Here is a 25,663-nt window from a genome sequence, read left to right on the forward strand (position 1 = left end):
AGTGCCGGCCTCCAGGTCTACAAGCAGTGCAAGACTTCTTTAAGAGAATCGAGCCCAGAGGCGTAGCCATGCGCGGGTGGGGAAACGATGACGTCGCCAGGCTCCACCCCCTCGCTCGACCGCCGCCGCCATGTTCAGTTGTTACTTCTTTACACAAGATGGCGGCTCCCAGGGAGGAGGCATGAGCGCCCTACCGTTACCGCTCCTCCTGCCGTACAGTTGCCACCTCGGGGCCTAGCTCTGGCTCTTTGGATCGGCTCCTGTGGGAAGGAGTCATAAAGAGGGAAGCGACGACTGGACACGCCTTGCATTTGGTTTGCATTGGAAGAACTAACCCAGGAGGAAGAGAATAGGGGGGGGAAGGGGGAGGTAGTCTCAAGATGGCGGCTCCCAGGGCGGCAGGCGCACCCTGAGCAGCAGAGACGAACTGAACAGAGAGGTGCAAGACCTCACGCGCTTTACCGCCCGTGCTCTCGGGAAGCCCAGGACAGATCAGCCTGCTTCATTGGCTTTGGGCGTGCCTCTATTCCTTAACACTGTTGGGGTTGTTTTGGGAGCGGCCGCTATACTAAGTGCTGGGCGGGGAATCGGGACGGTCTCAAGATGGCTGCTCCCACAATTGTGGTTTGAGCGCCGGCGGGGTTGGGACGAGCGCGGCGTTTGAGGCTCCTTCCCACCCGCCCCGGAAGCCAGCCAGTGCTGAGCACTTGGGGGTGTGGGAACCGGGCCGGGGCTCCGCCATTTCCGGCGGGGGAGGGATACGACGAGGAAGGGAGGAGAGAGAGGCGTCTCAAGATGGCGGCTCCCAGAGCCTTTCGTCCGAGCTTGTAAGCGGGAGGATCCGGGCAAATAGTCAGGGCGGCGGGACTCAGTGGCCTCCAGCGATTCTGGCTTACGTGCTCGGCTGTTCCCGGCATCTTGCGAGAAGACGGCGTGAGCGAGAAGTAGGAGAAGAGGCAAAGGGTAGGGGGGTAGTTAAGATGGCGGCCTCCATGGAGTCGTCTACCGCGGTGTGAAGAGCCGCTTCTCCGTGAGAGCTGCCTTAGACCAAAGGGGGTGTGTGTGCGGAATTGAGGGTCTCCCTTCCTGTTTGGCGACTTCTTCGCACCTCACCCTTTCCTGTAACTATGGCTTCGGCCGTGTCGCCCGCCAACTCGCCAGCGGTGCTATTACAGCCCCGCTGGAAGCGAGTGGTGGGCTGGTCGGGTCCTGTGCCCCGACCCCGCCATGGCCATCGAGCCGTGGCCATCAAGGAGCTCATCGTGGTATTTGGTGGCGGCAATGAAGGGATAGTGGACGAACTGCACGTGTACAACACGGGTGAGTGCAAAGCCCGCTGGGTCGTCAGATCCCTCCATCTCCCTCTCTCTCCATCTCTGCTCATTCCACCCCCCCTCCCTCTTTTGCCTCCCTCCTCCCTCCCTCCCCCTCCGCACTCCTCTGCTCCCCACCCTTTTTGCTCTGCCGGTTTCTCTGCTTTTCCTTGCTCTTCTCCCCCGCCTTGACACCCCCGGACTTTGCGAGGTTTCAATGTTACATTTTGTTACTTGGATGGAACGCCGTAGTCCGGAGAGGATGGTGGTATTGTACCGCTGGTGACTTCCGACGTACTCCGTTACCCGGCTGGAGGAGGCAGGCGGAGGTGTCTCCCCTCCCCCTCATCCGGGGTGCCCATGCCCATTCAGGAGAAATGACCTATTCTAGACTGCAGATATCTTCGCTGCCTCTAAAAAAACGGAGGAAAGCACTCTTAGGGGCCAGAGTTTAACAGCCTACCAAACCACTTCCCACATTATGCCTCTGAGGTCTTAGCGATCCATAGGATGAGTACATCCTACTGCCTTTCGCATTTCTACAGCCGTGTGTGTGAGCGCGAGCGCGCGCGCGTGCGTGCGCGCGCTGAGTGTGCGCGCGCGCCTGTTGTAATGCCTTTTTTCCCAGTCTGGTCCTTTCTGTTGAGATGAGCTCAGTATCCCTGCAGCAGGCCAGGTGGTCCACCACTTCCCTCTTAAGTGACACCGAAGGGGTTATCCTGCCCCTCCTACTTCCCTCCTAAACCCAAAATTTTGTTAATTGTGAGGAGTCTCTGCACGTATAGCTACCACACCATCTGGCCGCTGCCTCTTCCCTGGTCGCCTTGTTGAGTTTCTACGACAGAAAGCCTGCTGCTTCACCACAGCTTTGTCCCATTCTTGCCCTTTGGTGACTTCTTGGCCCTTTAAGCTAGTACCACAGCAACCTCCAGAACCCTCGCCTTATTCTGGGGGAAAGGTGACTGTTCTTGGGGAGTCTGGGCTGTGACTTTCACCCCGAGACAGAGAGAGAGTCTGCAAGACCCACAGCAAGGCAGAAAAGCAACCCATGCTGGTAATGGACTTCAACAAGCTCACATCTTGTAGCACTGCCTCATTTGCCACTGCTACTTGCCAGCTCCTTTGCCCCTTCTCCCTCATCCATCTTCCCAGAGCTTTAGTGGTCACTCCCAGGCACCTCCTCTTGCCTTGAAGAGTGCAGCAAGCGCCATTTTTCTGAGTGGTCCCAGTTGTCAACTTGCTTCAGAGCTGGCAACAGGCAGTGAGAGAGTGGTTTTGATGAGAGTGCAGGCCAGCCTTCCGTGCTTCAGAGGTTATTTCCCTCCACCAGTTGACTTTGAAAGGTTGGCAGGGTGCTGATAACTCTGCATTCCTGGTCTCTCAGCACCTGTTGCCTCTAGGGAGCAGGGCTTTTCTCAGGGCCTCCACAGGAAGAGGGGGGGGGGGGTGTCACTGGGGCTTGCGCCCAGGCAGCTGCAGGGACAGGAATTAGCCCAGTAAGCCAAAGCCAAGGGCAGGGATGTAACTTCTCCAGGGCTAGGGCTGTTTTTAGAGATGCCCTGGCCAGGAGCAGCAACAGCTCTGCTCCTTGGACCAACTTTCTCTTAAGGCCCGTGGAGCAGGCTCCCTGGCAGAGAAATGCAATTTTAGAAAGTAGGGCAGGGGCCTAATTACAGTCAGCTCCAAAGTCCACTGCAGGCCCTGCCTTGGCTCCCTGGGGCCTCTGCATATTCATTAGTTTATTAAAATGAATTGACCACTTTGGCATTCATTCTGTTAACCAATCTGCAAAGATAAGATGGGTGTTACCTAGCCTTCCTTTAGGTCAGGATAGCACTTTGAAATCATCACAAGGAATTTCTTAGGTAACTTCTTGAGAGAGCAACTATCTGACTTGTTCTTCCTCAAGCTGTGTCCATTATTTTGGTGGATCCAGGAGTGTCAAGCTCAAGCTCTCAGAGCTCTAACAGGTCTCCATGCGGTCTGGCTGCCAGTCCCTTTCCAACTGCAGCTTTTCCCACTTACCTTGGTTTTGTAGAAGGTATTTCCCCGGTCTCTGTCTCTAGCACTTTCCTTCTGTGGAACTGGCCCATGCCAAGGCTTTCTCCTTTGAGGAGCAGCCCTGTCTGGATGCCTCTTTGCTCAGAGTGAAAGGCTTTTGGGTTGTGTGTTTCTTGCTGACTTGGTCAGCAGTGTGATCTTGAGCTGATGAGGATATGGGGTGCAGTATGACACAGAAAGCAAGCACTTGGTCTTCCTCTTTGGCGGCATTACCACAAAGCCTGAGGGGCCTTTGACTAGCCTTTGGTAGGTTGTAGGATAGCTGCTATCCTTGTCCTCAGGGAATTTCATTTCCATGAGACAAAGTAGATTACCCAGAGGCCCTGAGCCAAAGGATTGAGAGCCTGTTGGAGTGGAGTGCACTCTGCTGAAGCAGGCTGTGCATGTGAGTGCTTGCCCTGGCTGCCTTTTTTGGCCTTGGTGGTTTTTCAGTGTCATGGACTCTTGGAGGAATTTTAGGAGATACTGACTGGGACTTCCTTGTTTCTGCAGCTGAGGAAATTGGGGTCCAAAGAGGGGAAGTGACAGGCCCAGGGTCACCTCCCCAGCTGGTAGAGGAATTGGGCGGGAACCCAACCTACACCAGGACTGCCCTGTCTCCTACTCAGTTAACTGGCTGCCAGCCACCCGCCTGAAACCACCTCCCTTTTCCTCTATCACTGTGCCTAGCTAACTGATCACTAAGTGAAACTGGTGTGACATCTGCTCTCCCTCCCCTCAAGTCCCTCCTTACTTCTTTCTTACTAGTAAGACTCTCCAAGGCACTTCCTGACTTAGCTCAGTGGTTTGGCTTGTCCTGAAATCTTGTTTGCTCTTTAAGGCATGGCAACAATGTTTCCTCTTCTGAGAAACCCTTTCCAGTCCTGGTTACTTTTGCTTTGTTCCTAGGGGTCCAGTCCATCCTTTAGCTCTTACAGGTATGCTTCCCTTTGCTGAAGGAGGGTTCACAGCCTTCCTACCAGATGGAAGATATGAGGTGGCTCCTCTGCCTCACATGCAGCCTGCTGCACTGGAAATGCTTTGATGTGACAGAACAAAATGGAAGCAGACTCCTCAAACTTGACCATCTGCTCTGCTTCTTGGATGTCAGTCTCTAGGTAGTAAAGGGACAGCAGCCACTACAAATGGAATTGGCATCCTGAGAAGAGGGATAGGAGACCTGGTGAAGCAGAAGTGGGCTTTGGCCTAATTGAGAAGAGGGAAGGCTGGATGTAGTTACCTTACTCAGAGTCCCACAACTGAGTGGCCTATTTTTCCCTTAAATTCCCCTCTGATGACAGTCACCCTTGGACGGTAGTGTAGTTAGTGACATGCCAGGGCATGTCCAGAATGAGGGGCCCAGGGATTGAGTTACAGGATACCCCCCACACGTGATAGAGGGGACACTGAGTGCAGCTGTTGGGTTTAAAAGACAAGAGGAGGAGAAGTCATTTGTGCTCTTCCAGGAGGTAAAATGAGGAGAGGCAGAGTTAGCTCCCAACCAGGACCTGTACTCCCAGACCCATGTTCTTGATGGGGCTTGGGAAGAGCCCCTGCCTTGCTTGGAATACTCTAGAACCACATCAGCACCTATTGGATCCCATCGAAGGAGCTGCTCATCCAGAGGCTGGACCAGAGCTATGGCCCTGTCTCAATTTGTCCTCAGCTTTGAGATGGGCTCCCTAGCGCGTGCTATGCATATGTGGGTGTGGGTGGGTGAGTGGGCATGGGTAGCTGCTGGCTGCCCCTTAGGTGGACATGGGCAGATCACTCTCGGCGACTTCAGGTGAGTCATAGCCCTCCTAGGCTCTCTTCCTTTATCAACTGAGGGCTACACTGAGGCAGTCTCAGAGGCTGCTTTTTATGGGCTTTTATCCTGGTAACTTGGAGGAAACTTCTGCTGGGGACTGTGTGAGGCCATCTCTCTCAATTTGGGCAAGGTTGATTTGCCTTGGCATTGCAAACACCTGGTTTTCTTGCTTCTTCATGTTTGCACTATAAGAATGAGGCAGGGAGCTGGCGTCTGGTATGAGTGCATGCAAGCGCACACATTCTTGTGTATAGGCAGTACCAGCACTGTACTTCTTCAGGAAGATGGCAGCAGATGGGTGCTAGGCAGCCTCTAGTCTCAATGACTCAGCTAAACTACTGAGGCACCCAGCAGCTGTTCCAAAAGCACCTGTGGAGACGATGTGAAGAGACACTCCTGCTAGGCTGCCAAATGCTGCTGCCTTGAGACTGACTGCTTAGGACTTGAGTTCTTAGGGTACATTGGGGGTGGGTGATGGCAACCCCCCCACCCCTGCAAGATGCACTTGAAATAAGAATAGAAACAACTGGTTTTCCTGTTTTTCTCTACATTCATAGAGCCTTTGCTTCCCAAGTTGGATTTTTGGGCTTGGGACTCAGGGCCTGAGCACTGCCCCTGGCTTCTTTTGCTCAAGTCTAGCACTCTACCTCTTGAGCCACAGCACCACTTCTGGCTTTTTTTTTTCTGTTTGCGTGGTGCTGAGGAATCGAACCCAGGGCTTCATACATGCTAGGCAAGCGCCCTACCGCTAAGCCATATTCCCAGCCCCAGATGTGTGTGTGCGTGCACGCGTACACGCGTCCTAGAGCTTGAACTTAGGGTTTGGGCTCTGTCCCTGGGCTCTTTTGCTCAAGACTAGTGCTCTACCATTTGAACCATAGTGCCACTTCTGGATTTTTGTAGTTAATTGGAGATAAGTCTCTTAGACTTGTTCTATCACTGTATCCTAGTATTCCTGTGTGGAAAGTTGGCTGCTGAGCAGTAAGCACCCTAGATTGGTCTTTAGAAACCTTCCAAGATGTCCACTCCCACAGGAATAGCCTGGTCTCCCAATTAGCTCCCCAGGCAGCAGTCTTGACTGCCCATGAGCCTGAGCTTCAGCTCCTTTCTGTAGCCTGCTCCCTCAGAGCTCCCTAAACCAACTTAGGCCTGATGCACATGTATCTGGTCTCCCGCTTGGGGTTTGGGGAGAGGGACATGTTGTTTAAATAAAGTTACATGAGAGAGGAAGACAGCTTCCCATATCACTTTCTGGACAGCTCTGGCACTATAGATTGAAGGGCACAGGGGGACTAGGTAGAGAAGCAGGACACCACATAGGCAAAGTAGGGAATAGCACTATCTTTACCATAGGCTACAAGTGTGAATGGCTTTCGAAAAGCTGCTGTTACAAAGGCCTTGCTGTGGTTGCCACCTTTGGCTTGTTCTTTGGAGTGTTCTGGAGTGATGTAGGCTTGGTGGCCGTGGGGGAGGGGCACTGGCGCTGCCGCAGAGCCTGTGGACCATCACCTAGGAGACGAGCAGTGGGGAAGTCGAAGTAGTAGACAGTGAAGCCTGGGAGGTTAGAGCTGAGGCTGGGTTCTTGTCTCCACCCTCTGTCTGCACTCGGGACTGGCTGTGCCCCCTTGTCAGACCACCAGCTGCTTGCATGAGAAAAGGCATTGGCCTCTAGCACTTGCTCATTTCCCTGACATCCCCCCCCCCCCCCCCCGCAGGTGCAGTTGTGGGCTGTGGCTCACTTGCCCCTGTGGTGCAGGGAGGGAGGGGCATCCCACCCAGGGCACTTTTTGTATAGAAGTTTGTGGTGATCGTGTGAACAGTCTGGGAAGGAAGGAAGTCAGTAGCCAGAGCCCCAGAAACTAGTGCATTATCTTGGTCAGTGACTTCCTGCTTGCTGAAATGACCTTGACCAAAGCAGGTTGATCATGGGCAGTTGTGTAGTTGAAGTGCAGAACTCTGGCAGATGGCTTGGCTAGAGTGGTCCAGGGTGACCGAGTGATGGGGCTCCTCCAGACACAGTATGGTGACTCAGTCCCTCCTTTCTTTGGCCGTGTTTGCCAACTGGGTGGGGTGGAGGGGTGCAAGACTGGAGGACTAAGAATGGTGGTTTAGTAATAAGAAATCCCCAGGTGTTTGACTTGTGCTTCATTTTTTTTGTCCCTCAGCAACCAACCAGTGGTTCATCCCGGCTGTGCGAGGGGATATCCCTCCAGGGTGCGCAGCCTATGGCTTCGTGTGTGACGGTACTCGCCTACTAGTGTTTGGTGGGATGGTGGAATATGGGAAATACAGCAACGACCTCTACGAGCTGCAGGTAACAGTGTAGAGCTCCTCAGAAGCTGCCTTTCCATAGGCTCGGATTCTCACCCTGCCTCCTCCAGCCCCATATCCCCCTGTGGTGCTCCTCCTGTGAGTGGTTTGGGGGGTTTGACACAAGTGAGTGAGGAAGTCTTTGTTTTGCAGGCGAGCCGGTGGGAGTGGAAGAGACTCAAAGCAAAGACACCCAAAAATGGACCCCCTCCATGCCCTCGGCTTGGGCACAGCTTCTCCCTTGTGGGCAACAAATGCTACCTATTTGGGGGTCTGGCCAATGATAGTGAGGACCCCAAGAACAACATTCCAAGGTGAGGCTTTGTCCTTTTTTTGCTGCAGACCCCAGCCTGGGTAGGCATGCTTGCCCAGGTACAGGGCTCACTGAAATTCGCAAGTTGGATGTGCCAGGTGCCAGTGGCTCACGCCTGTACTCCTAGCTCTTTGGGTTGCTGAAATCTAAGGATCATGGTTCAAAGCCAGCTGGGGCAGGAAAGTCTGAGACTCATCTCCACTTAACCACCAAAAAAATAAATAACCAAGAAACAACGGAAGTAGAGCCCATGGCTCAAGTGGTAGAGCACCAGCCTTGAGTGAAACAGCTTGGGGACAGTGATGGGGGGACAGCCCTAATACTGGCACAATAAGTAATGTCGGATGTACCAGCTAGCTAATCTTCCCCACCCCATCTCCTGTGCTGCCTTGTCAGTGAGAGTAACACTAGATGCCCTGTGCCAAGCTTTTTGATTCTGAAACCTAAAGCCCTGAGGAGGCTTGTGGGAGGAGGCCTGTGTAAGACGGCAGAACCCTGCTTTTGCTTTGGGCTGCTCCCTACTCTGCAGACCCAGTTTCGAGCTGGGTTCTTTCCTTCTCAGCCTCTGGTGCCTGCAAGTTTCCTGATGGGTATTTTCCAAGGCCCGTGGCCAAAGCCTTTCTGTCTGGAGGTAGTCCCAAGCTGACACCCCCTCTCACTGTACAGAGGCCCTTATATAATGCCTGGCTTTGTGTGCATGGCAGCCTGGAAGGGCCTGCACTGGGTGTGAACTTGACACTGGTACCATGCCTTGTACACCCCTCTGCTACTCCAGTTGAACTTGTCCTTGAGAGCTGGCAGCCCCTTCCCCAGGGGCAAGGGTAGAAAGAGAGCTTAGAGTGCACAGGGCCTTTACTCTTTATATTCTTTGGAAGGTACAGTGTGGTTCAACCTAGTGAAGTCTTATCATGCACACAAGGCCTGTTGTAACTCCTCTTTCTTCATCAGGTACCTGAATGACTTATATATCCTGGAATTACGACCAGGCTCCGGCGTGGTAGCCTGGGACATCCCCATCACTTACGGGGTCCTACCCCCACCACGGGAGTCTCATACTGCGGTGGTCTACACTGAGAAAGACAACAAGAAATCCAAGCTGGTGATCTACGGAGGGATGAGTGGTTGCAGGCTAGGGGACCTCTGGACCCTGGACATTGGTAAGAAGCTGCTGCTGCCCCTCTAGTAGCCCCAGAGCAAAGGCAATCTGCTGGACAGCTGGTCTTATGGGTGGCCATAATTACCATGCATCTCCCTTAGGTCTTTCCACGCCGTATGGCTGACAGCAGGATTTTTGGTGTTCCCTAGGTATGGGAGCTGTTATTTTGTCCTGTGGTGGTACCATTTGTTAAAAGAAAGGTAAAGGCACCAGTGGCTCACATCTGTAATCCTAGCTGTTCAGGAGGCTGAAATCTGAGGATCTTGATTCAAAGCCAGTCCAAACAGGAAAGTCTGTAGGACTTTTTATCTCCAGTGTACCATCAAAAAGCTGGAAATTGGCGGGTGCAGGTGGCTCATACATGTAATCTTAGCTACTTAGGAGGCTGAGATCTGAGGATTATAGTTCGAAACAAGCCCAGGCAGGAAATTCCGTGAGACTCATTATTTCCAATAAACTATTCAGAAAAGGCTGGAAGTAGCTCTGTGGCTCAAGTGTTAGAATGCTTCCCTTGAGCAAAAGGAGCTCAGGGGACAGCACTGAGGCCCTGAGTTCAAGCCTGGGAACCGGCGGGGGAAAAAAGCCAGAAATGTAGCTGTGGTTCAAAGGGGTAGAGTACTAGCCTTGATTGAGCACAAAAGCTCAAGGACAACACCCATGCCCTGGGCAACCCCCCCCCCCCACGCACACACAGAAAGGAAGAAGGCTCAATTGCCTAGTAAGCTTACAGAAACATAAGGAGAGGGAGGAAAGAAGGCTTTCTAGAGTAGAGTTCTCAGTTTAGGTAGGTGGTAAATCCTGTTGACTCATCAGTGGTTTGTGTGAATGGAATGATACACCTTGATCTATCAAGGCATAACTGGATGTCGATAGAGTGCTACTTGGGCTGGTAACTAGGTAGTAACATTGGGAGAGTGACAGGTAGGGGGCTAGATCTTGGTTTTGTTGCCCCATGAGCAGAGTCAGCACTTAAAACAAACTGCTTAAGTGGCACTGGTGGCTCACCCCTAGCTGTTCAGGAGGCTGAGTTCTGTATATTGTAGTTCAAAGCCAGCCCACACAGGAAAGTCTGTGATACTGTTTATCTCTAATTAGCCACCAGAAAACTAGAAGTGGAGCTGTAGCTCAAAGTGGCATTGTGCTCACCTTAAGCAAAAGAGCTCGAGGGTAGCTCCCAGGCCCCGTGACGACAACCACAAAAAAGATAGCTTAGCATGAAAGAAATTGTGGCATGGTGTTTCCTAAAATGTAGTCTGGGGAATGTAGAGATGGTATGGGGGAGAGGAATTTCCCCAAGAAGTATAAAGTTCAGCCAGGTATTGGTGGCTCATGCTATGCTACTCAGGAGGCTGAGATCTGAGGATCACAGTTCAAAGCCAACCCGGGCAGGAAAGTCCATGAGACTCTTACCTCTCTGAACACCAGAAAACCGTAAGTGGCGCTGTGGCTCAAGTGCTAGACCGGTAGCCTTGAGCACAGAGGCTCAAGGACAGTGCCCAGGCCCAATGCTCAACTGACAAAAAAAAAAAAAAAAAAAAAAAAAAAGAAGTAAAGTTCATGGGCTGAAGGATGAGCCTCCACCCTACTACACTGTCTCTGGAAATAGTACCACCTTGTAGCAGGCACTCAGTTGCTTTGGAAGAAATTCCATTGCCAGGATGGCTGGAATGCCTTTGCAAATGCTGAATCTGGTTGTTTGGGAGATGGGGGATGCCTGCATCCAAAGAGTGTTGTGTCTGTTTGAGCATGGATAACCTTTTTCTCTGTCTCCACAGAGACACTGACGTGGAACAAGCCTAGCCTCAGTGGGGTGGCACCCCTTCCTCGTAGTCTTCACTCTGCAACTACTATAGGAAACAAGTGAGTAGCTGCTCTCGGCCTAGCACTTCCCCAGTCCCTGAAGTGTACCCCATCAGTTTGGTTGTGACAGGCCCCAGGAGGCTTCTTGCTAGCCTGGCTGGCATTTTTTCATCCATTAAAGAAAGCCCTGGGAAACCAAGAGAAGGTAGGTTCAGTATAGGGGGTACTGCAAAGAACCCATCCTGCAACTCTTTTTGGACTTGTGCCACTGCATGAAGAATATGACCTGTCCAGGTGCCTGTGGCTCATGCCTGTATTCTTAGCTTGATATTCAGGCCTGGAGCTAGCCCCGGACATAAAAGTCCCAAGACTCTTTAGCTCCAGTTAACCAGCAAAAGTCCAGAAGTGAAGGTGTGGCACAAGTTGTAGAGTATCAGCCTTGAGCAAGAAAGCTATGTAGGAACATGAGACCCTGACTTTAAGCCCCCAGTACTAGCACCAAAAAAAGGGGGGGGGTATGTGTGTTACCTCTTTTAGATTCTCCATTAAATGAAAATGTCTTGTAAAGGGAGTGTAAGGGTGGTGGCAGTTAGGAGGAGCCTTACACGAGCTGAGCAGAGCTCTCTTGCTATGGAAGTGACACGGTGATTCTAAGGGCTGAGCCTGTAGGTGAGAGCCAGTTACATCAGAAGAAGACTTGGTGTACTCCAGAAACTCCTGGTTAGATTGAGAAGACTGGGCATATACAGACCTTTCTGGGCAGAGGAGGTGGCTTGGCAGTTCCTCTATGATCTTGTGCTTTTCTTTGCACTCTTCCAGAATGTATGTGTTTGGTGGCTGGGTGCCTCTCGTCATGGATGATGTCAAAGTGGCCACACATGAGAAGGAGTGGAAGTGCACCAACACGCTGGCTTGTCTCAACCTGGGTATGGCCTCCTGGGGCTTGGAGAAGCCTTGGGGAGGCTGGCTCTCCTCATCCCTGAGAGCTTTGTGGGGTGTGCGAGAAGTGAAGCCAGTCCACGTAGTCGTAGAATTCACCAGAAGTAGCCAGTGGGTTGAGTGCTCTGAAGCAGCGCTCTTCCTCCTAACTATATGGGTAGGCTCTTGAGTTACATTACAGTTTGATACCCCCAAATGCACAAGCATTCGCGGTATACTTGCCTCCCTTGCTCCTGCCCAGGTCTCACGTGGCCACATGAGCAGTATCCTCTGCCCTCTGCCTCCAGGTCTTCTACATACAGACAGTAGCTCTGGGTCCTCACCATGCCATCCCCTAGGACCACTGGCCCCTTATCATTGACTCTGCCCTGGAGATCATTTCCCATCACTCAACAGCGAGCAGCTGCAGTCTCCATTGCTATAGTGGTGGTGATCAAACTTTTTCAGACGCTGCTCCTGTATCAGTCCTTGCACCATTTGCAGTGCAAGTGCATTCGAAGGCCCAAGGCCTAGACGTAGCTAGCCGGGCACCGTGATGCACATCTATGGTCCCAGCTGTTCAGGAGGCTGAGGCAGGAAGATGGCTTGAGTCAGGAGTTTGAGACCTCCCTGGCAACATAGCGAGACTCCATCTCTCACAACAACAACAACCCCCCCAAAAGAAAACAAAATGAAAAATGAGAGGAAAAAATTAACCCCAGAGGTAAGCGTCGCTGTTGGATATTACCAAACCGTCCTGCACAGAGGCTGTGCCTTACAGTGCTTGGCTCACTCCAGTGGTGCCTAGCTTCCCATAACCGGGCCCATGCTCCCAAGTGAGACCCACGTTTCCAACAGGTGTGAGCTTTGTGTATTTCTTTAACAAGGGAGCATGTTTTGGTTATCTTCTCTGCCCCCACCCCTTTTTTTTCTTTTTTGGTAGTACTGGGATTTGAACTTAGGACCACACGCTTGCTAGGCAGGCACCCTCCCAGTTGTGTGGCTTCTTTTATTTCTTTTATGATACTTTTCACTTTGGGGTTTGGGGGTTGCTCTAATTGAATGTGCTGACAACTTCCTGGGTTCAGATGCCTAACCCTGACAAGAAAATCCAGAAGGCAACTAGAAGTGGAGAGAGAGGTGTTTTCTGTTCTACCTGCTGACCTTCGGTGCTTGCTCACCCCTAGATACCATGGCCTGGGAAACTATCCTGATGGATACTCTGGAGGACAACATTCCTCGGGCTCGAGCTGGCCACTGTGCAGTTGCCATCAACACCCGCCTGTACATTTGGAGTGGGCGCGACGGCTACCGCAAGGCGTGGAATAACCAAGTGTGCTGTAAGGACCTCTGGTACCTGGAGACAGGTAGGGCACCCCACCGCTATGCCTCCCACAGCTGAAGGACCCTTCTCTCCCCTTCCCTCATTCCGAGCGATGTTCTCTTACAGAAAAGCCACCGCCCCCAGCCCGAGTACAACTGGTACGAGCTAATACCAACTCCCTGGAGGTGAGCTGGGGGGCAGTGGCAACAGCCGACAGTTACCTTCTTCAGCTCCAGAAATATGACATTCCTGCCACGGCTGCTACCGCCACCTCCCCCACACCCAATCCAGTCCCATCTGTGCCTGCCAACCCTCCCAAGAGCCCTGCCCCAGCAGCAGCTGCACCTGCTGTACAGCCACTGACCCAAGTAGGCATCACGCTCCTGCCCCAGGCCGCCGCCGCCGCGCCCCCGACCACCACCACCATCCAGGTTTTGCCCACCGTGCCAGGCAGCTCCATTGCGGTGCCCACCGCAGCCAGGACTCAAGGTAAGCCAGGGGCCTCGGGGAATCGGAAGGAAGGGGCTGCTAACTGAACAGGTGCTTGATGGCTACTCAGGAAGCTCCCCTTGTCCTGTCACGAGGACTGTGAACCTAGGGGGCTCAGGAGACCTACACAGAAAGCACGGGCAGGTGTGCGCCGAACCCCCGGCAGAGGATATTGTACGCAAAGCGACTCCCTGGTCACTGACCGCCCCCCCTTGTCTCATCAGGTGTCCCTGCTGTTCTCAAAGTAACTGGGCCTCAGGCCACTGCAGGAGCCCCGCTGGTCACTATGCGGCCCGCCAGTCAAGCTGGAAAAGCCCCTGTCACTGTGACCTCCCTGCCTGCTGGTGTACGAATGGTTGTGCCCACACAGAGTGCCCAGGGGACGGTGAGCTGGGGGAGTAAATGCAGGACCTTCTGGCCTGGTAGAATAAATAGGTCTGGCGGGGTGCTGGGGGAGGCATTGAACTCCCATCTCCTCCAACATCTCTACCATGTATAGTACACCTATCCTGTCCTGAAAGCAGCAAAAAAGTTAATGAATGCCACAGAAGGATCTAGTCTTCCCTGTGATCCTAGGGGGCATTTTAGGTGTGAAATCCCTTGTCCTGGAGCCTGAGGGGGACATCTGATCATCTGGGTCTGACCTAGGCCTATGAGAAATGAGCTGGATTTCGCTCTGTGAGGTGGTTTTTTGTTTTGTTTTTGGGGTTTTGTTTTGTTTTGCTTTTCAGTGCTGGATATAGAACCCTGGCCCCTTGAGCATGCCAAGCAGGTGTTCTACCGTTAAGCTCTGTATTCACAGCTCTATTTTTTGAGACAGAGTATCACTAAGATGCCTAGGCTGCCCTCAAACTTGCGATCTTTGTATCTCAGCCTCCCAAGTAACAGATTACAGGCCAGCCTCCCAAGAAACAGATTACAGGCATGTGTCTTCACAGGCTTGACCCTGTCTTTATAAAGATGTGGAAAGCTCCTGCCACTTGGCTGGCTTCTTGCCCAGTGGTGTGGAGGAAATCCTTGCTCTTGGGGACTAGGAACAAGGGGACTAGCAGCAGGCCAAACCCAAGGATGCTGCTGAGCCTCTTGGCAGGTTCTGGGAGACTGTGGAATTAAGGAGTCTATGTTCCTATGGCTCACATGCCTTGTACTCACCACAGGTGATTGGCAGCAACCCACAGATGAGTGGAATGGCTGCCCTAGCAGCTGCTGCCGCCGCCACCCAGAAGATCCCCCCTTCCTCGGCACCCACAGTGCTGAGTGTCCCAGCAGGGACCACCATTGTCAAGACTGTGGCTGTCACACCTGGCACGACCACTCTCCCGGCCACTGTGAAGGTGGCCTCCTCCCCGGTCATGGTGAGCATCTGTCTTCTCGAGCTGCGTTCTCAATCAGTGGCCTTAGGGCTGTGGGCTTCTTACTGCTGGTGGGCCAAAAGTGATGATGTAGTCCAGGTTTTGGACCAGCCCTTGGCCATAATTGGTGCTGGCACCAGGCTGTGGAGTCAGCAGTTAGCCTTAGGTGTGTGGCAGCCTTTGGCATGCTCTGTGGTTGTAGTTCAGTAAACAGAACTGTGCTCCGGCTGTGGGAGGACATGGAATGGCCAGTTGGGCCTGCGGCACGCGCCTCTGCCTCTGCCCCCTGCTCATCACCTGCCTCTGCTGTCTCCAGGTGAGCAACCCAGCTACTCGCATGCTGAAGACCGCAGCGGCCCAAGTGGGCACGTCTGTGTCCTCCGCAGCCAACACATCCACCCGCCCCATCATCACAGTACACAAGTCCGGAACTGTGACGGTGGCTCAGCAGGCCCAGGTGGTGACCACAGTCGTAGGTGGTGTCACCAAGACCATCACCCTGGTGAAGAGCCCCATCTCTGTCCCAGGAGGCAGTGCTCTGGTGAGTGACAGGCACTGGCTACCCCTGGTGACACGTTGCCCTGGGCCAGCTCCAGAAGAGAGTCCCAGGCCAGGCCCTTGTTTGCTTTCCAGATCACTGCCTACTTCATGCTTTCCTTTTTAGATTTCCAATCTGGGGAAAGTGATGTCAGTGGTCCAGACCAAACCAGTTCAGACTTCAGCCGTTACAGGCCAGGCGTCTACAGGCCCTGTGACTCAGATCATCCAGGTGAGCTGCAAGGCCTTCTTGGAAATGGTCTCCAGACTCAGCTCCATAAGCAACAATGGGCATTGCACCATGAGAACAACTTGCTGCTTCTCCAGGAGATCCCCACAAGCTTATGTGTGTGGCTCAGCAAGTCCTGCTGCTCGGGCACATCCCTCCCAGTATCTAGAATATTCTTTGAGCTGCTTAGATTGTCATTAGATAGCACAGTAATAAGCCTGCTTTATTTATTCGAGGACTTGTTCTAGTTTCCAGTATGCGTCTTGGCAGCTGTCAGTCCCAGAACCTATAGCAAGCATTCTTTTTTTTTTAATTTTTAATACATTTATTTCAATTTTGGTAGTTTTATAATATCCTTTATTGCATTTCCTTTTTGCCCTACAGCAAGCATTCTTTCCTGGGAGTGGTGCCCATTCATCCTCCATCTTCTCCTTTTCAGACCAAAGGGCCCCTGCCAGCAGGGACAATCCTGAAGCTGGTGACCTCAGCTGATGGCAAGCCCACCACCATTATTACCACCACGCAAGCCAGTGGGGCTGGGACCAAGCCCACCATCTTGGGCATTAGCAGTGTCTCCCCCAGCACTACCAAACCTGGAACAACCACCATCATCAAGACCATCCCCATGTCGGCCATCATCACCCAAGCGGGTGCCACAGGTAGGGGGTGCTCCCACTTGGGTGAAGAACACAGGAAACAATGTGTTCCCCCTCTCCCACCTTTTGTTGCCATCCTCTTGCCTTTGGTGAGATGCTGAGCGGAGATTGCTGCTTGGTAGTGCTTTGTCTCCTGCCACGGCAGCCCAGGGAACGGCTTAGAAGTATGCCCTGGGGGCTGGGGATATGGCCTAGTGGCAAGAGAGCTTGCCTCATATACGTGAGGCCCTGGGTTCGATTCCCCAGCACCACATATACAGAAAACGGCCAGAAGTGGCGCTGTGGCTCAAGTGGCAGAGTGCTAGCCTTGAGCAAAAGGAAGCCAGGGACAGTGCTCAGGCCCTGAGTCCAAGGCCCAGGACTGGCCAAAAAAAAAGTGTGCCCTGGGGAAGCCATCCACGATGCTCACAGTCTCTTCCCACGCAGGTGTGACCAGTACTCCTGGCATCAAGTCCCCCATCACCATCATCACCACCAAAGTTATGACTTCGGGAACTGGAACGCCTGCCAAAATCATCACTGCTGTCCCCAAGATCGCCACAGGCCATGGGCAGCAAGGAGTGACCCAGGTGAGGCCCTCGCAGCCCTGCACCATACCAGTGTCCAGGGCAGTCCACCCCAGCAGGCCATAGGTATCCTCCTGATGGGCCTGGGAGGGGCAGCAGAGGCCAGCCAGCCGGGAAGTGACATTGGCGGCACTTTGCTCTGGTGTTCCAGGTGGTGCTAAAGGGGGCCCCTGGACAGCCAGGCACCATCCTCCGCACCGTGCCCATGGGCGGCGTTCGCCTGGTCACCCCTGTCACCGTCTCCGCCGTCAAGCCAGCCGTCACCACATTGGTTGTGAAGGGCACCACAGGTGTGTAGCCAGCAGGCCAGGTCCTCAGCAATGGCTGGGCTTCATCCCTTTAGCCTTCTTCCTGTGGCCGCCTCCCCTTGCTCTGCTGGGGGAGTGTGGAAGGTGCTGTCTGGAGCCTTCTGTCCCTGATGGCTACACTCCCAAGCTCACATCCTCCCAACCTCCCAACCCTGTAGAGGGAGAGAGGCTCCTTGAGGACGCTGCGGCAGGCCTCATTCCACCTCTGCCTCCCTTTTTTTAGGTGTCACAACCCTAGGCACAGTGACAGGTACGGTCTCCACCAGCCTTGCTGGAGCTGGGGCTCACAGCACCAGTGCCTCCCTGGCTACACCCATTACCACCCTGGGCACCATTGCTACCCTCTCGAGTCAGGTGATCAACCCTACTGCCATCACTGTGTCTGCAGCCCAGACCACCTTGACAGCGGCCGGCGGCCTCACCACCCCCACCATCACCATGCAGGTACGTCGGGCCCCACGGGCCTGCCCCCCCACACAAGAGCAGGGGGTGGGCCCCCCTCCATTCTCCACATGTGCTGTGCAGCTTTGAGCGGCCGGGGCAACACCCCCACAAAGGGGCGGATTTCCCGTTGCCTAGGTCCCTGCCTCCCAGGCCGCCACACAGACACAGCATAGTGAGCCGAGTCCAGTTCTGAGCCATTAAGCTCATTCTTTTTACAGGGCAGAGGATATGGTTGTTGATGTTCTTACACGTGTAGTCTGTTTTTCTCTTAATGCATTTTCTTAAGCAGTACTCCTAAAAGTGGCGAAGCATCTGTGGGTGACTTTCGTACATTCTGGAGAGGCTCCATTTTCTTGGCAGAGGGCTTTCCTCTAGTTCCACCTCTGATCCTTCCTGGTCTCTGAGCAAGTCAGTGTGTTTGGATCGGGGAGCAAGTAGATCTTGAGTTTGTTTCCCACGGCTGGTCCAGGAGCTCAGCTGGTGGGCCCAGCTGGCTTGGGTGGCACCTTAGCATGGTGGGAGCACGATTACACAATTCTTGGCACTGACTTGGCATCTCGTGTCTGCTCTAGCCTGTCTCTCAGCCTACCCAGGTGACTTTGATCACAGCTCCTAGTGGAGTTGAGGCCCAGCCTGTGCATGACCTTCCTGTGTCTATTCTGGCCTCACCTACGACAGAGCAGCCCACGGCCACGGTGACCATCGCTGACTCGGGGCAGGGGGATGTGCAGCCTGGCACGGTGACCCTCGTGTGCTCCAACCCACCCTGCGAGACACACGAGACAGGCACCACCAACACAGCCACCACCACAGTGGTGGCCAACCTTGGGGGCCACCCCCAGCCTACCCAAGTGCAGTTTGTTTGTGACAGACAGGAAGCAGCTTCTCTTGTGACCTCTGCCGTGGCGCAGCAGAATGGCAGTGTGGTCCGTGTCTGTTCCAACCCGCCCTGCGAGACCCACGAGACGGGCACCACCAACACTGCCACCACGGCCACGTCCAACATAGCTGGGCAGCATGGCTGCTCCAACCCGCCCTGTGAGACCCACGAGACGGGCACCACCAGCACTGCCACCGCAGCCATGTCCAACATGGGTGCCCGGCAGCAGCGAGATGCACGGCGCGCCTCAGGCACCCCCACTCTGGTCCGCATCGCTGTGGCTCCCGGGGTGTCGGAGGGAGCCCCCGGCGCTGTCAAGCCTCAGTGCCAAACCCGCCAGATAGGCACCACAAGCACCACTATGACTGTGATGGCCACCGGGGGCCCACGCTCAGCTGGCCCAATGCTCAGGCCAAGTGCGGCCCTGGAGGCCGGGGCCCACAGCCCCGTGTTTGTGCAGCCAGCCCTTCCAGGCAGCAGCAAGGACGTGGCCCTGAGCTGCCAGCTGGAGACCCACGCCACCTACACAACCAGCACCCCGACCGTGGCCCTCCCCATGATGGGTGCTGGGGAGCCGGGCGCAGTGCTGGGCCTCCCCACCACTCTGTATGAGAGCCTGCACCCGGGGGCAACCAGCACCACCATGACTGTGACGGCCCTGGAGGCGCTGCTGTGCCCCTCGGCCACCGTGACCCAAGTGTGCTCCAACCCGCCCTGTGAGACCCACGAGACGGGCACCACCAACACCGCCACTACCTCCAACGCGGGCAGTGCCCAGCGGGTGTGCTCCAACCCGCCTTGCGAGACTCATGAGACGGGCACCACACACACGGCCACCACTGCCACCGCCAACGGGGGCGCAGGCCAGCCCGACGGCGGGCAGCAGCCCCCAGCAGGCCACCCCTGCGAGACACACCAGACCACTTCCACTGGCACCACCATGTCAGTCAGTGTGGGCGCTCTGCTTCCCGACGCCGCCCCCTCTCACAGGACCCTAGAGTCTGCCGCCACCTCCCAGGCCGGTGCTTCATTGCTGACTCCCTTCCCGACACAGAGGGTGTGCTCCAACCCTCCGTGTGAGACCCACGAGACGGGCACCACGCACACAGCCACCACTGTCACCTCCAACATGAGCTCAAACCAAGGTGAGTGGAGGCCTTCGCAGCGCAGAGGCCCACATCTCAGAGGATGAAAGAAAAGATGGCAGGACACTCTGGAGAATCCAGCACACGTGGAGCTCCCCAGTCTAGCCTGGGGTGGGGCAGGGATGTCTGGCTATGCCGATCGCTCCCCTGTCAAGGTGTCTAGGAGATGGCCTGTCTTCGCTGGTCCTCCCTTGAGAACATCGGAAGCCCAGTGGAGGCCAACCAGTCTCCTTGTCACCCTCCCCCCCCAGACCCCCCACCAGCTGCCAGTGACCAGGGGGAAGCGGAGAGCACCCAGGGCGACAGCATAAACATCACCAGCTCCAGTGCCGTCACCACGACTGTGTCCTCCACCCTACCCCGAGCGGTGACCACTGTGACACAGTCCACACCCGTACCAGGCCCCTCTGTGCCGGTAAGAGCCCCAAAGGATCCCTTCGTCCGCTTTGCGCTTTGCCTCTGGCCCTTGCTGTTCCAGAGTCGGACGCCAGATGTCACTCTTTTACCGGGCAAGGTATTGCTCCAGGTCTCCTTTTTCAGACCATAAAAGGCCAACCTTGGTGCCTGCTAGGCCGGAGGGGAGAGCCCAGTCGTCCTCAGAGACTGCGTGCGGGTGCTTTCTCTCTAAACCTCCTTCCTCTCATAGCTGTACACCACCGCGTGTCATTTGCTGTAGCTTGTAAGAAAAGTAAGACTGGGAGTCGAGTGCCCTTGTGTGTAAAGCAGGAAGCAAGCGTCTCTGAAGAAGAGTCCCACTGGGGGGAGGGGACAAGTCCTCAACAAGGTCTCCCTGGCTGGCCACACCTAACGCCTCGGCCGTCCCCAGCCCCGTCTGGCATGGGCTCAAGCTGGCCTGGGAGGAAAGACACTGTAGATTTGCAGGGAAAGATGGACTTCCTCTTCCGGCCTCATTGCCTGCTTCTAGCCTCCCTCTCCTCCCCTCTGACGGGGGCTTCTCTCCCTTTCTAGAAGATCTCATCACTGACTGAGACTACCCTGGGGGCTCTGACTTCCGAAGTCCCCATTCCAGCCACCATAACAATGACCATAGCCAACACAGCAACTTCTGACATGCCCTTCTCTGCTGTTGACATCCTGCAGCCCCCAGAGGAACTCCAGGTCTCACCAGGGCCTCGCCAGCAGCTGCCGCCCCGGCAACTCCTGCAGTCTACCGCCACCCCCCTGATGGCGGAGTCCACCGAGGTCCTGTCAGCCTCCCAGACCCCTGAGCTCCAGGCCGCCGTGGATCTGAGCAGCACAGGGGATCCATCTTCGGCCCAGGAGCCTGCCACCTCAGCAGTAGTGGCCACTGTGGTGGTTCAGCCACCCCCACCCACGCAGTCTGAAGTAGACCAGTTGTCCCTTCCCCAGGAGCTGATGGCTGAGGCCCAGGCAGGCACCACCACGCTCATGGTGACGGGGCTCACCCCTGAGGAGCTGGCAGTGACTGCAGCAGCTGAAGCAGCTGCCCAGGCGGCAGCCACAGAGGAAGCCCAGGCCCTGGCCATCCAGGCAGTGCTCCAGGCTGCCCAGCAGGCCGTCATGGGTAGGTGCCAACTGGGAGCCCCGAGGGATGGGCCCCCCTGGGGAGAAGCAACAGCACTCGATAGAGGTGCCACGGCCCACCTCCTGCAGGAATGGCGCCTTGGGCCTCCGGGAAAGGGCGGTGTCAGATGAGCCAGCCTGGGGGTGGCTCATTGGCCAGCGTGTGGAACCTGTCATGGAGTAGGGGTGGGACCGAAGCTCGCAGGGCAGCACGGTCTCTGTGACAGTGCTTGTCTGGATCAGGGACACAGCCAGCCACCAACAATTGGGCCTGGGCCAGGTCGGGGGCGGGGGGGGGGGGGAGTGTTCCTTTTGAGTCGTCGTTTTTCTTGGTCCTGGAGCAGGCACGGGGGAGCCCATGGATACTTCGGAGGCGGCGGCGGCCGTGACCCAGGCCGAGCTGGGACACCTTTCAGCCGAGGGCCAGGAGGGCCAGGCCACGACCATCCCTATCGTGCTGACCCAGCAGGAGCTGGCCGCCCTGGTGCAGCAGCAGCAGCAGCTGCAGGAGGCCCAGGCCCAGCAGCAGCATCACCTCCCCACCGAGGCCCTGGCCCCTGCCGACAGCCTCAACGACCCGGCTATTGACAGCAACTGTCTGAACGACCTGGCTGGGGCTGTCCCCAACACGGTGGCCTTGCTGCCCTCTACGGCCACTGAAAGTAAGCAGGGTCCTGCCTTACCCCCAGGGAACTCCCCTGAGAGGGGGAGAGTTTGTCAGTTGTGCGGTTTGAACTCAGGGCCTAGGCACTGTCCCTGAGCACCTCAGTGCAAGGCCAGTGTTCTACCACTTGGAGCCACAGCACCACTTCCGGTTTTGTGGTTTTCATTGGAGATAAGAGTCTCATGGACTTTCCTGCCAAGGCTAGCTTTGAGCCACAATCCTCAGGTGTCAGCCTCCTGAGGATTACAGGCGTGAACGATGGCACCCAGCTCCATAAGTTCTTTCTTTCCAGGCTTGGCTCCATCCAACACATTCGTGGCCCCCCAACCTGTTGTGGTGGCCAGCCCAGCCAAGCTGCAGGCTGCGGCCACCCTGACTGAAGTGGCCAATGGCATCGAGACTCTGGGTGTGGTGAGTTGTGTGCGCTGGGGGTCACCAGGGCAAAGGGTCAGCATTGCCTCCAGGCCCCAGGGCCTTAATTTCACCTCTCTGGTGTTTTCCAGAAACCAGACTTGCCGCCCCCACCCAGCAAAGCCCCTGTGAAAAAGGAGAATCAATGGTTTGACGTAGGGGTCATTAAGGGCACCAATGTCATGGTGACCCACTATTTTCTGCCATCGGAAGATGCCGTCCCGTTGGATGTAAGTGACGCTGGGAGCTCGCAGTTGTGGGGGAGCATGAAGCGAGTACTGTAGAGGCAGGATCATTGGCACACCCTGAGCTGGGGCTCACTGAAAGCCCCATCCTTGGGCTGACTTGAATAGTAGGGATCGAGAGGAGCCCTCCATCCGAGGCAGGAGCTGAGCAAGAGAGCTCGGTGCGTCCTTGCCGGTCCCTCGTCTCCGGCCTCACCATGCCCATCCTGGCTGCTGCCCTTCCCTAGTCCTCTGGCATCGGCAGACGCCCCAGGATGGGAAGCACCCGCTGGCATGGAGCTCGGGGCCTCGCCTGTGCTAGGCCAGGACGGTAGCAGCCAGCGTCGCCCCCAGACCCTAGTGCTTGCTGGCTTGTTTTCTTATTGTAAAGGTGATGTGCAGAGGGGTTACAGTTACATGAGTCAGGTAAAGGACATATTTCGTTTTGAACAATGTGGTCCCCCCTTTCCTACCCTGAGCTTGCTTTCTCCTGACTTTGTGTTCTTCTCCTCTTGTGTTCTTCCTTCCGTCTTTTTTCCCCCAGGATGACTCGAGCACTGTCCCTGACTATAACCAGCTAAAGAAGCAGGAGCTGCAGCCAGGCACGGCCTACAAGTTTCGCGTTGCCGGTATCAATGCCTGCGGCCGGGGGCCCTTCAGTGAGATATCGGCATTTAAGACGTGTCTGCCTGGCTTCCCAGGAGCCCCTTGTGCCATTAAAATTAGCAAAGTGAGTCTTGCCTGGGGGGGCCTTCTGCCCATACTTGGAGCCCAGTGGGGGGAGGAGGGGCGCCTGTGGCCCGTGTGCGGCCCCACCCTCGGGAAAGGCTGCTGCCTGGTGGTTAATGAATGTCAAGAGCCTGCTGGTGCCATTGGTTACCAGGGTGATCAGGAAAAGGTCTCCGTGTTCTCAGCCTCAGTTTGTGGTAACCTGGCAGCTAAGGTTCAGTGAGCAGCCCCTGCATACAAGATGGCCCTGTGCACAAGATGTTCTCTAGCCCCGCGTACATCCTGTGGGGGCTGAGTGCTCTGGGCGCCACGTCTCAGATGCTGGGAAGGACGCCCTGTGCCTCGCACATGGAGTGACACAAGGGGTTAGCAAGGCTATTGGAGTTCTGGTTCTCTGTGGTTTCCACTGAGAGCCCATCAGTTTCAAGTCCTCGCTCCTCTCCCATGGAATCTATGGGGTTAGAGGGAATTGCGAGCAGTCACCTTCTCCAAGCTCCTTGCCCCCTTCCCCCTTGCCCCCCTTGTCCTGGGTACAGGCGCGGTGTGGGCAGTTGCCACAGTGGCTGACTAATTCGTGCTTGACTTCGCCCTGGTTCTAGAGTCCCGATGGTGCCCACCTTACCTGGGAGCCGCCATCAGTGACATCTGGCAAGATCATCGAGTACTCCGTGTACCTGGCCATCCAGAGCTCCCAGGCCGGAGGCGAGTCCAAGAGCTCGGCCCCGGCGCAGCTGGCCTTCATGCGGGTGTACTGTGGGCCCAGCCCCTCCTGCCTAGTGCAGTCATCCAGCCTGTCCAACGCCCACATCGACTATACCACCAAACCCGCCATCATCTTCCGCATTGCCGCTCGGAACGAGAAGGGCTATGGCCCAGCCACACAAGTGAGGTGGTTGCAAGGTGCGTGCTGCGTGCAGGGGCTCTTCCAGGGCTTCTAGAAAAGGGGAGCACAGTGAGAAGGTGGTGGGGGTGCAGGAGCGGTAGCTCAGAAGCACGGGGATGTGATGGTGTGAGAGCGTCTCAGAGGGTCCCTCACCATCGTCTGTGGAGCTGGACCTTAATTAAATAGAGTAGGGGACATGGGCCTCAGGCAGACAGGGTGGTGGCATCCGTGAGAGGCCAGCCCCCTGTGCCCAGGAAAGGCAGCCAGGCGGGAGCCTGTGTCCTGGGACGATGTCCTAAGGGGCAGCACGGAGGTGTCCAGGTCAGGTCCAGGCAGAGGTGGAGAGGGCGCAAAAGCACTTTCAGCTTTTCTTGTTTTGTCATGGGGCTTGAACTCGGGGCCTGGGCGGCGTCCCTGAGCTCTTTGGCTCAAGGCTAGTGCTCTCCCACTTGCCCCAGCACCACTTGGGGTTTTGTGGTGGTTAAATGGAGCTAAGGGTCTCATGGCCTTCCCTGCCCGGGCTGCCCACCACCTGTGCTCCTCGTGGTGTCAGCCTCCCGAGTACCTAGGATTGCGGGCCTGAGCCACGCGCCCTGGCTCTGGCGCTCAGCTCTTCACGGAACTCCTCCCCACCCCCTGTTCCTTTCAGAAACCAGTAAAGACAGCTCGGGCAGCAAGCCAGCCAGCAAGCGGCCCATGTCCTCTCCGGAGATGTAAGCGAGCCCTCTGGCACCTGTGTGGCTTGGGGCGGGGCAGACGTGGGGCGGAGACTCCCATGAGGGAGTTGGGCTCCATGAGGAGTCCGGGGTCCTGGGCCTTGTCATGCTCGCTGGGTGCTCACCAAACACTGGCCCTTTTCTGTCTTCCAAGGAAATCCGCTCCAAAGAAGTCTAAGGCAGATGGTCAGTGAGAACGAGCTGATCAGCACCTGGACTCTCCTCCAGACCCCCTTTGCTTCAGGAAGCACCCGCCAGGGCCCCCTCCTGCCTTGCCCGCCTGGCCTTTGCACTTCGCCTCACCAGCCACCGGCCACCCACCACCCATCCCCCTCCAGCCTCTTTTTTTTTTTTTTTTTTAACAAGAATCGGAAGAAAGCACATTTCCACCATTGCTGCTGGGAGGAGACAGAAGGCAGATTGGAAAGAGCAGTGAGCGAGCGAACGAGCGAGAGAGCTGGGCTCTTCCTCCCTACCCTTCCTCCCTTCCCCACTCAGCGCCTGCCCCAGGGCCAAGGAGGACTGGAAAATCCCAGAGGCCTTCGGGAAGAGAAAACGAAACTCAAGCGTGCAGTGCCCGCCCCCCAAGCCCCTCCACGCTCAAGCGTCTCAGGGCTCCTCGCCCCGGCCTGAGGGGCGTCCACGAGCTGGGTGGCAGGGGCCGTAGGAACTAAGGGGAGAGCCAGTCCCAGCCCGGCCCCGGCCTCGGAGACTGGGTCCTGTTACGTCATTGCCCTTGTGGTCCTGCCACCTCCCGCCCCTTGCTTAGCCAGCCATGTCTCCCCAGGCAAACCCACAAGAAGCTTCCACACCTCTCAGAGGCCTTGTGCGCCCGCCCCCCTGCTCCCCCTTTGTCAAGAGAAGCAAGAAGGCAAAAGCGAAAGGGAGGGAAGGAGCCTGG

The 25,663-nt window shown here is 55.8% G+C and overlaps 1 protein-coding gene across 5 annotated transcripts; it reads left to right on the plus strand.

The window, feature by feature from the left end:
• The first annotated feature begins 124 nt into the window (after positions 1–124).
• Hcfc1 (host cell factor C1) lies at positions 125–25,622 on the plus strand. Of its 5 annotated transcripts, none has more exons than XM_048336910.1 (26): positions 125–1,320; positions 7,329–7,477; positions 7,627–7,787; positions 8,735–8,943; positions 10,718–10,802; positions 11,562–11,668; positions 12,848–13,027; positions 13,111–13,473; positions 13,698–13,858; positions 14,631–14,828; positions 15,142–15,366; positions 15,490–15,594; positions 16,031–16,250; positions 16,674–16,816; positions 16,965–17,103; positions 17,345–17,565; positions 18,138–19,590; positions 19,842–20,005; positions 20,560–21,136; positions 21,477–21,797; positions 22,092–22,210; positions 22,303–22,440; positions 22,979–23,164; positions 23,763–24,063; positions 24,696–24,759; positions 24,917–25,622. In XM_048336910.1, exons 1-26 carry the CDS (start codon positions 1,128–1,130, stop codon positions 24,954–24,956), a joined length of 6,222 nt encoding a protein of 2,073 aa, XP_048192867.1. In that variant the 5' UTR covers positions 125–1,127; the 3' UTR covers positions 24,957–25,622. The 5 variants fall into 5 exon arrangements, with proteins under 5 accessions (XP_048192867.1, XP_048192870.1, XP_048192868.1 ...); XM_048336913.1 differs by having other exon boundaries at positions 131–1,320; positions 13,698–13,819; positions 20,692–21,136; XM_048336911.1 differs by having other exon boundaries at positions 132–1,320; positions 20,692–21,136.
• The last annotated feature ends 41 nt before the right edge of the window (positions 25,623–25,663 follow it).

Source organism: Perognathus longimembris, chromosome 28, assembly GCF_023159225.1.
Source record: "Perognathus longimembris pacificus isolate PPM17 chromosome 28, ASM2315922v1, whole genome shotgun sequence".
Lineage (NCBI taxonomy): Eukaryota > Metazoa > Chordata > Mammalia > Rodentia > Heteromyidae > Perognathus > Perognathus longimembris.

Bases quoted from the DNA above. Each gene is read 5' to 3' on its own strand.
- Hcfc1 (XM_048336910.1), top strand. From the start codon at position 1,128: ATGGCTTCGGCCGTGTCGCCCGCCAACTCGCCAGCGGTGCTATTACAG. The intron at 21,137-21,476 runs GTAGGTGCCAAC...TTGGTCCTGGAG, and splicing joins TGCCCAGCAGGCCGTCATGG to CAGGCACGGGGGAGCCCATG. The intron at 21,798-22,091 runs GTAAGCAGGGTC...CTTTCTTTCCAG, and splicing joins GCCCTCTACGGCCACTGAAA to GCTTGGCTCCATCCAACACA.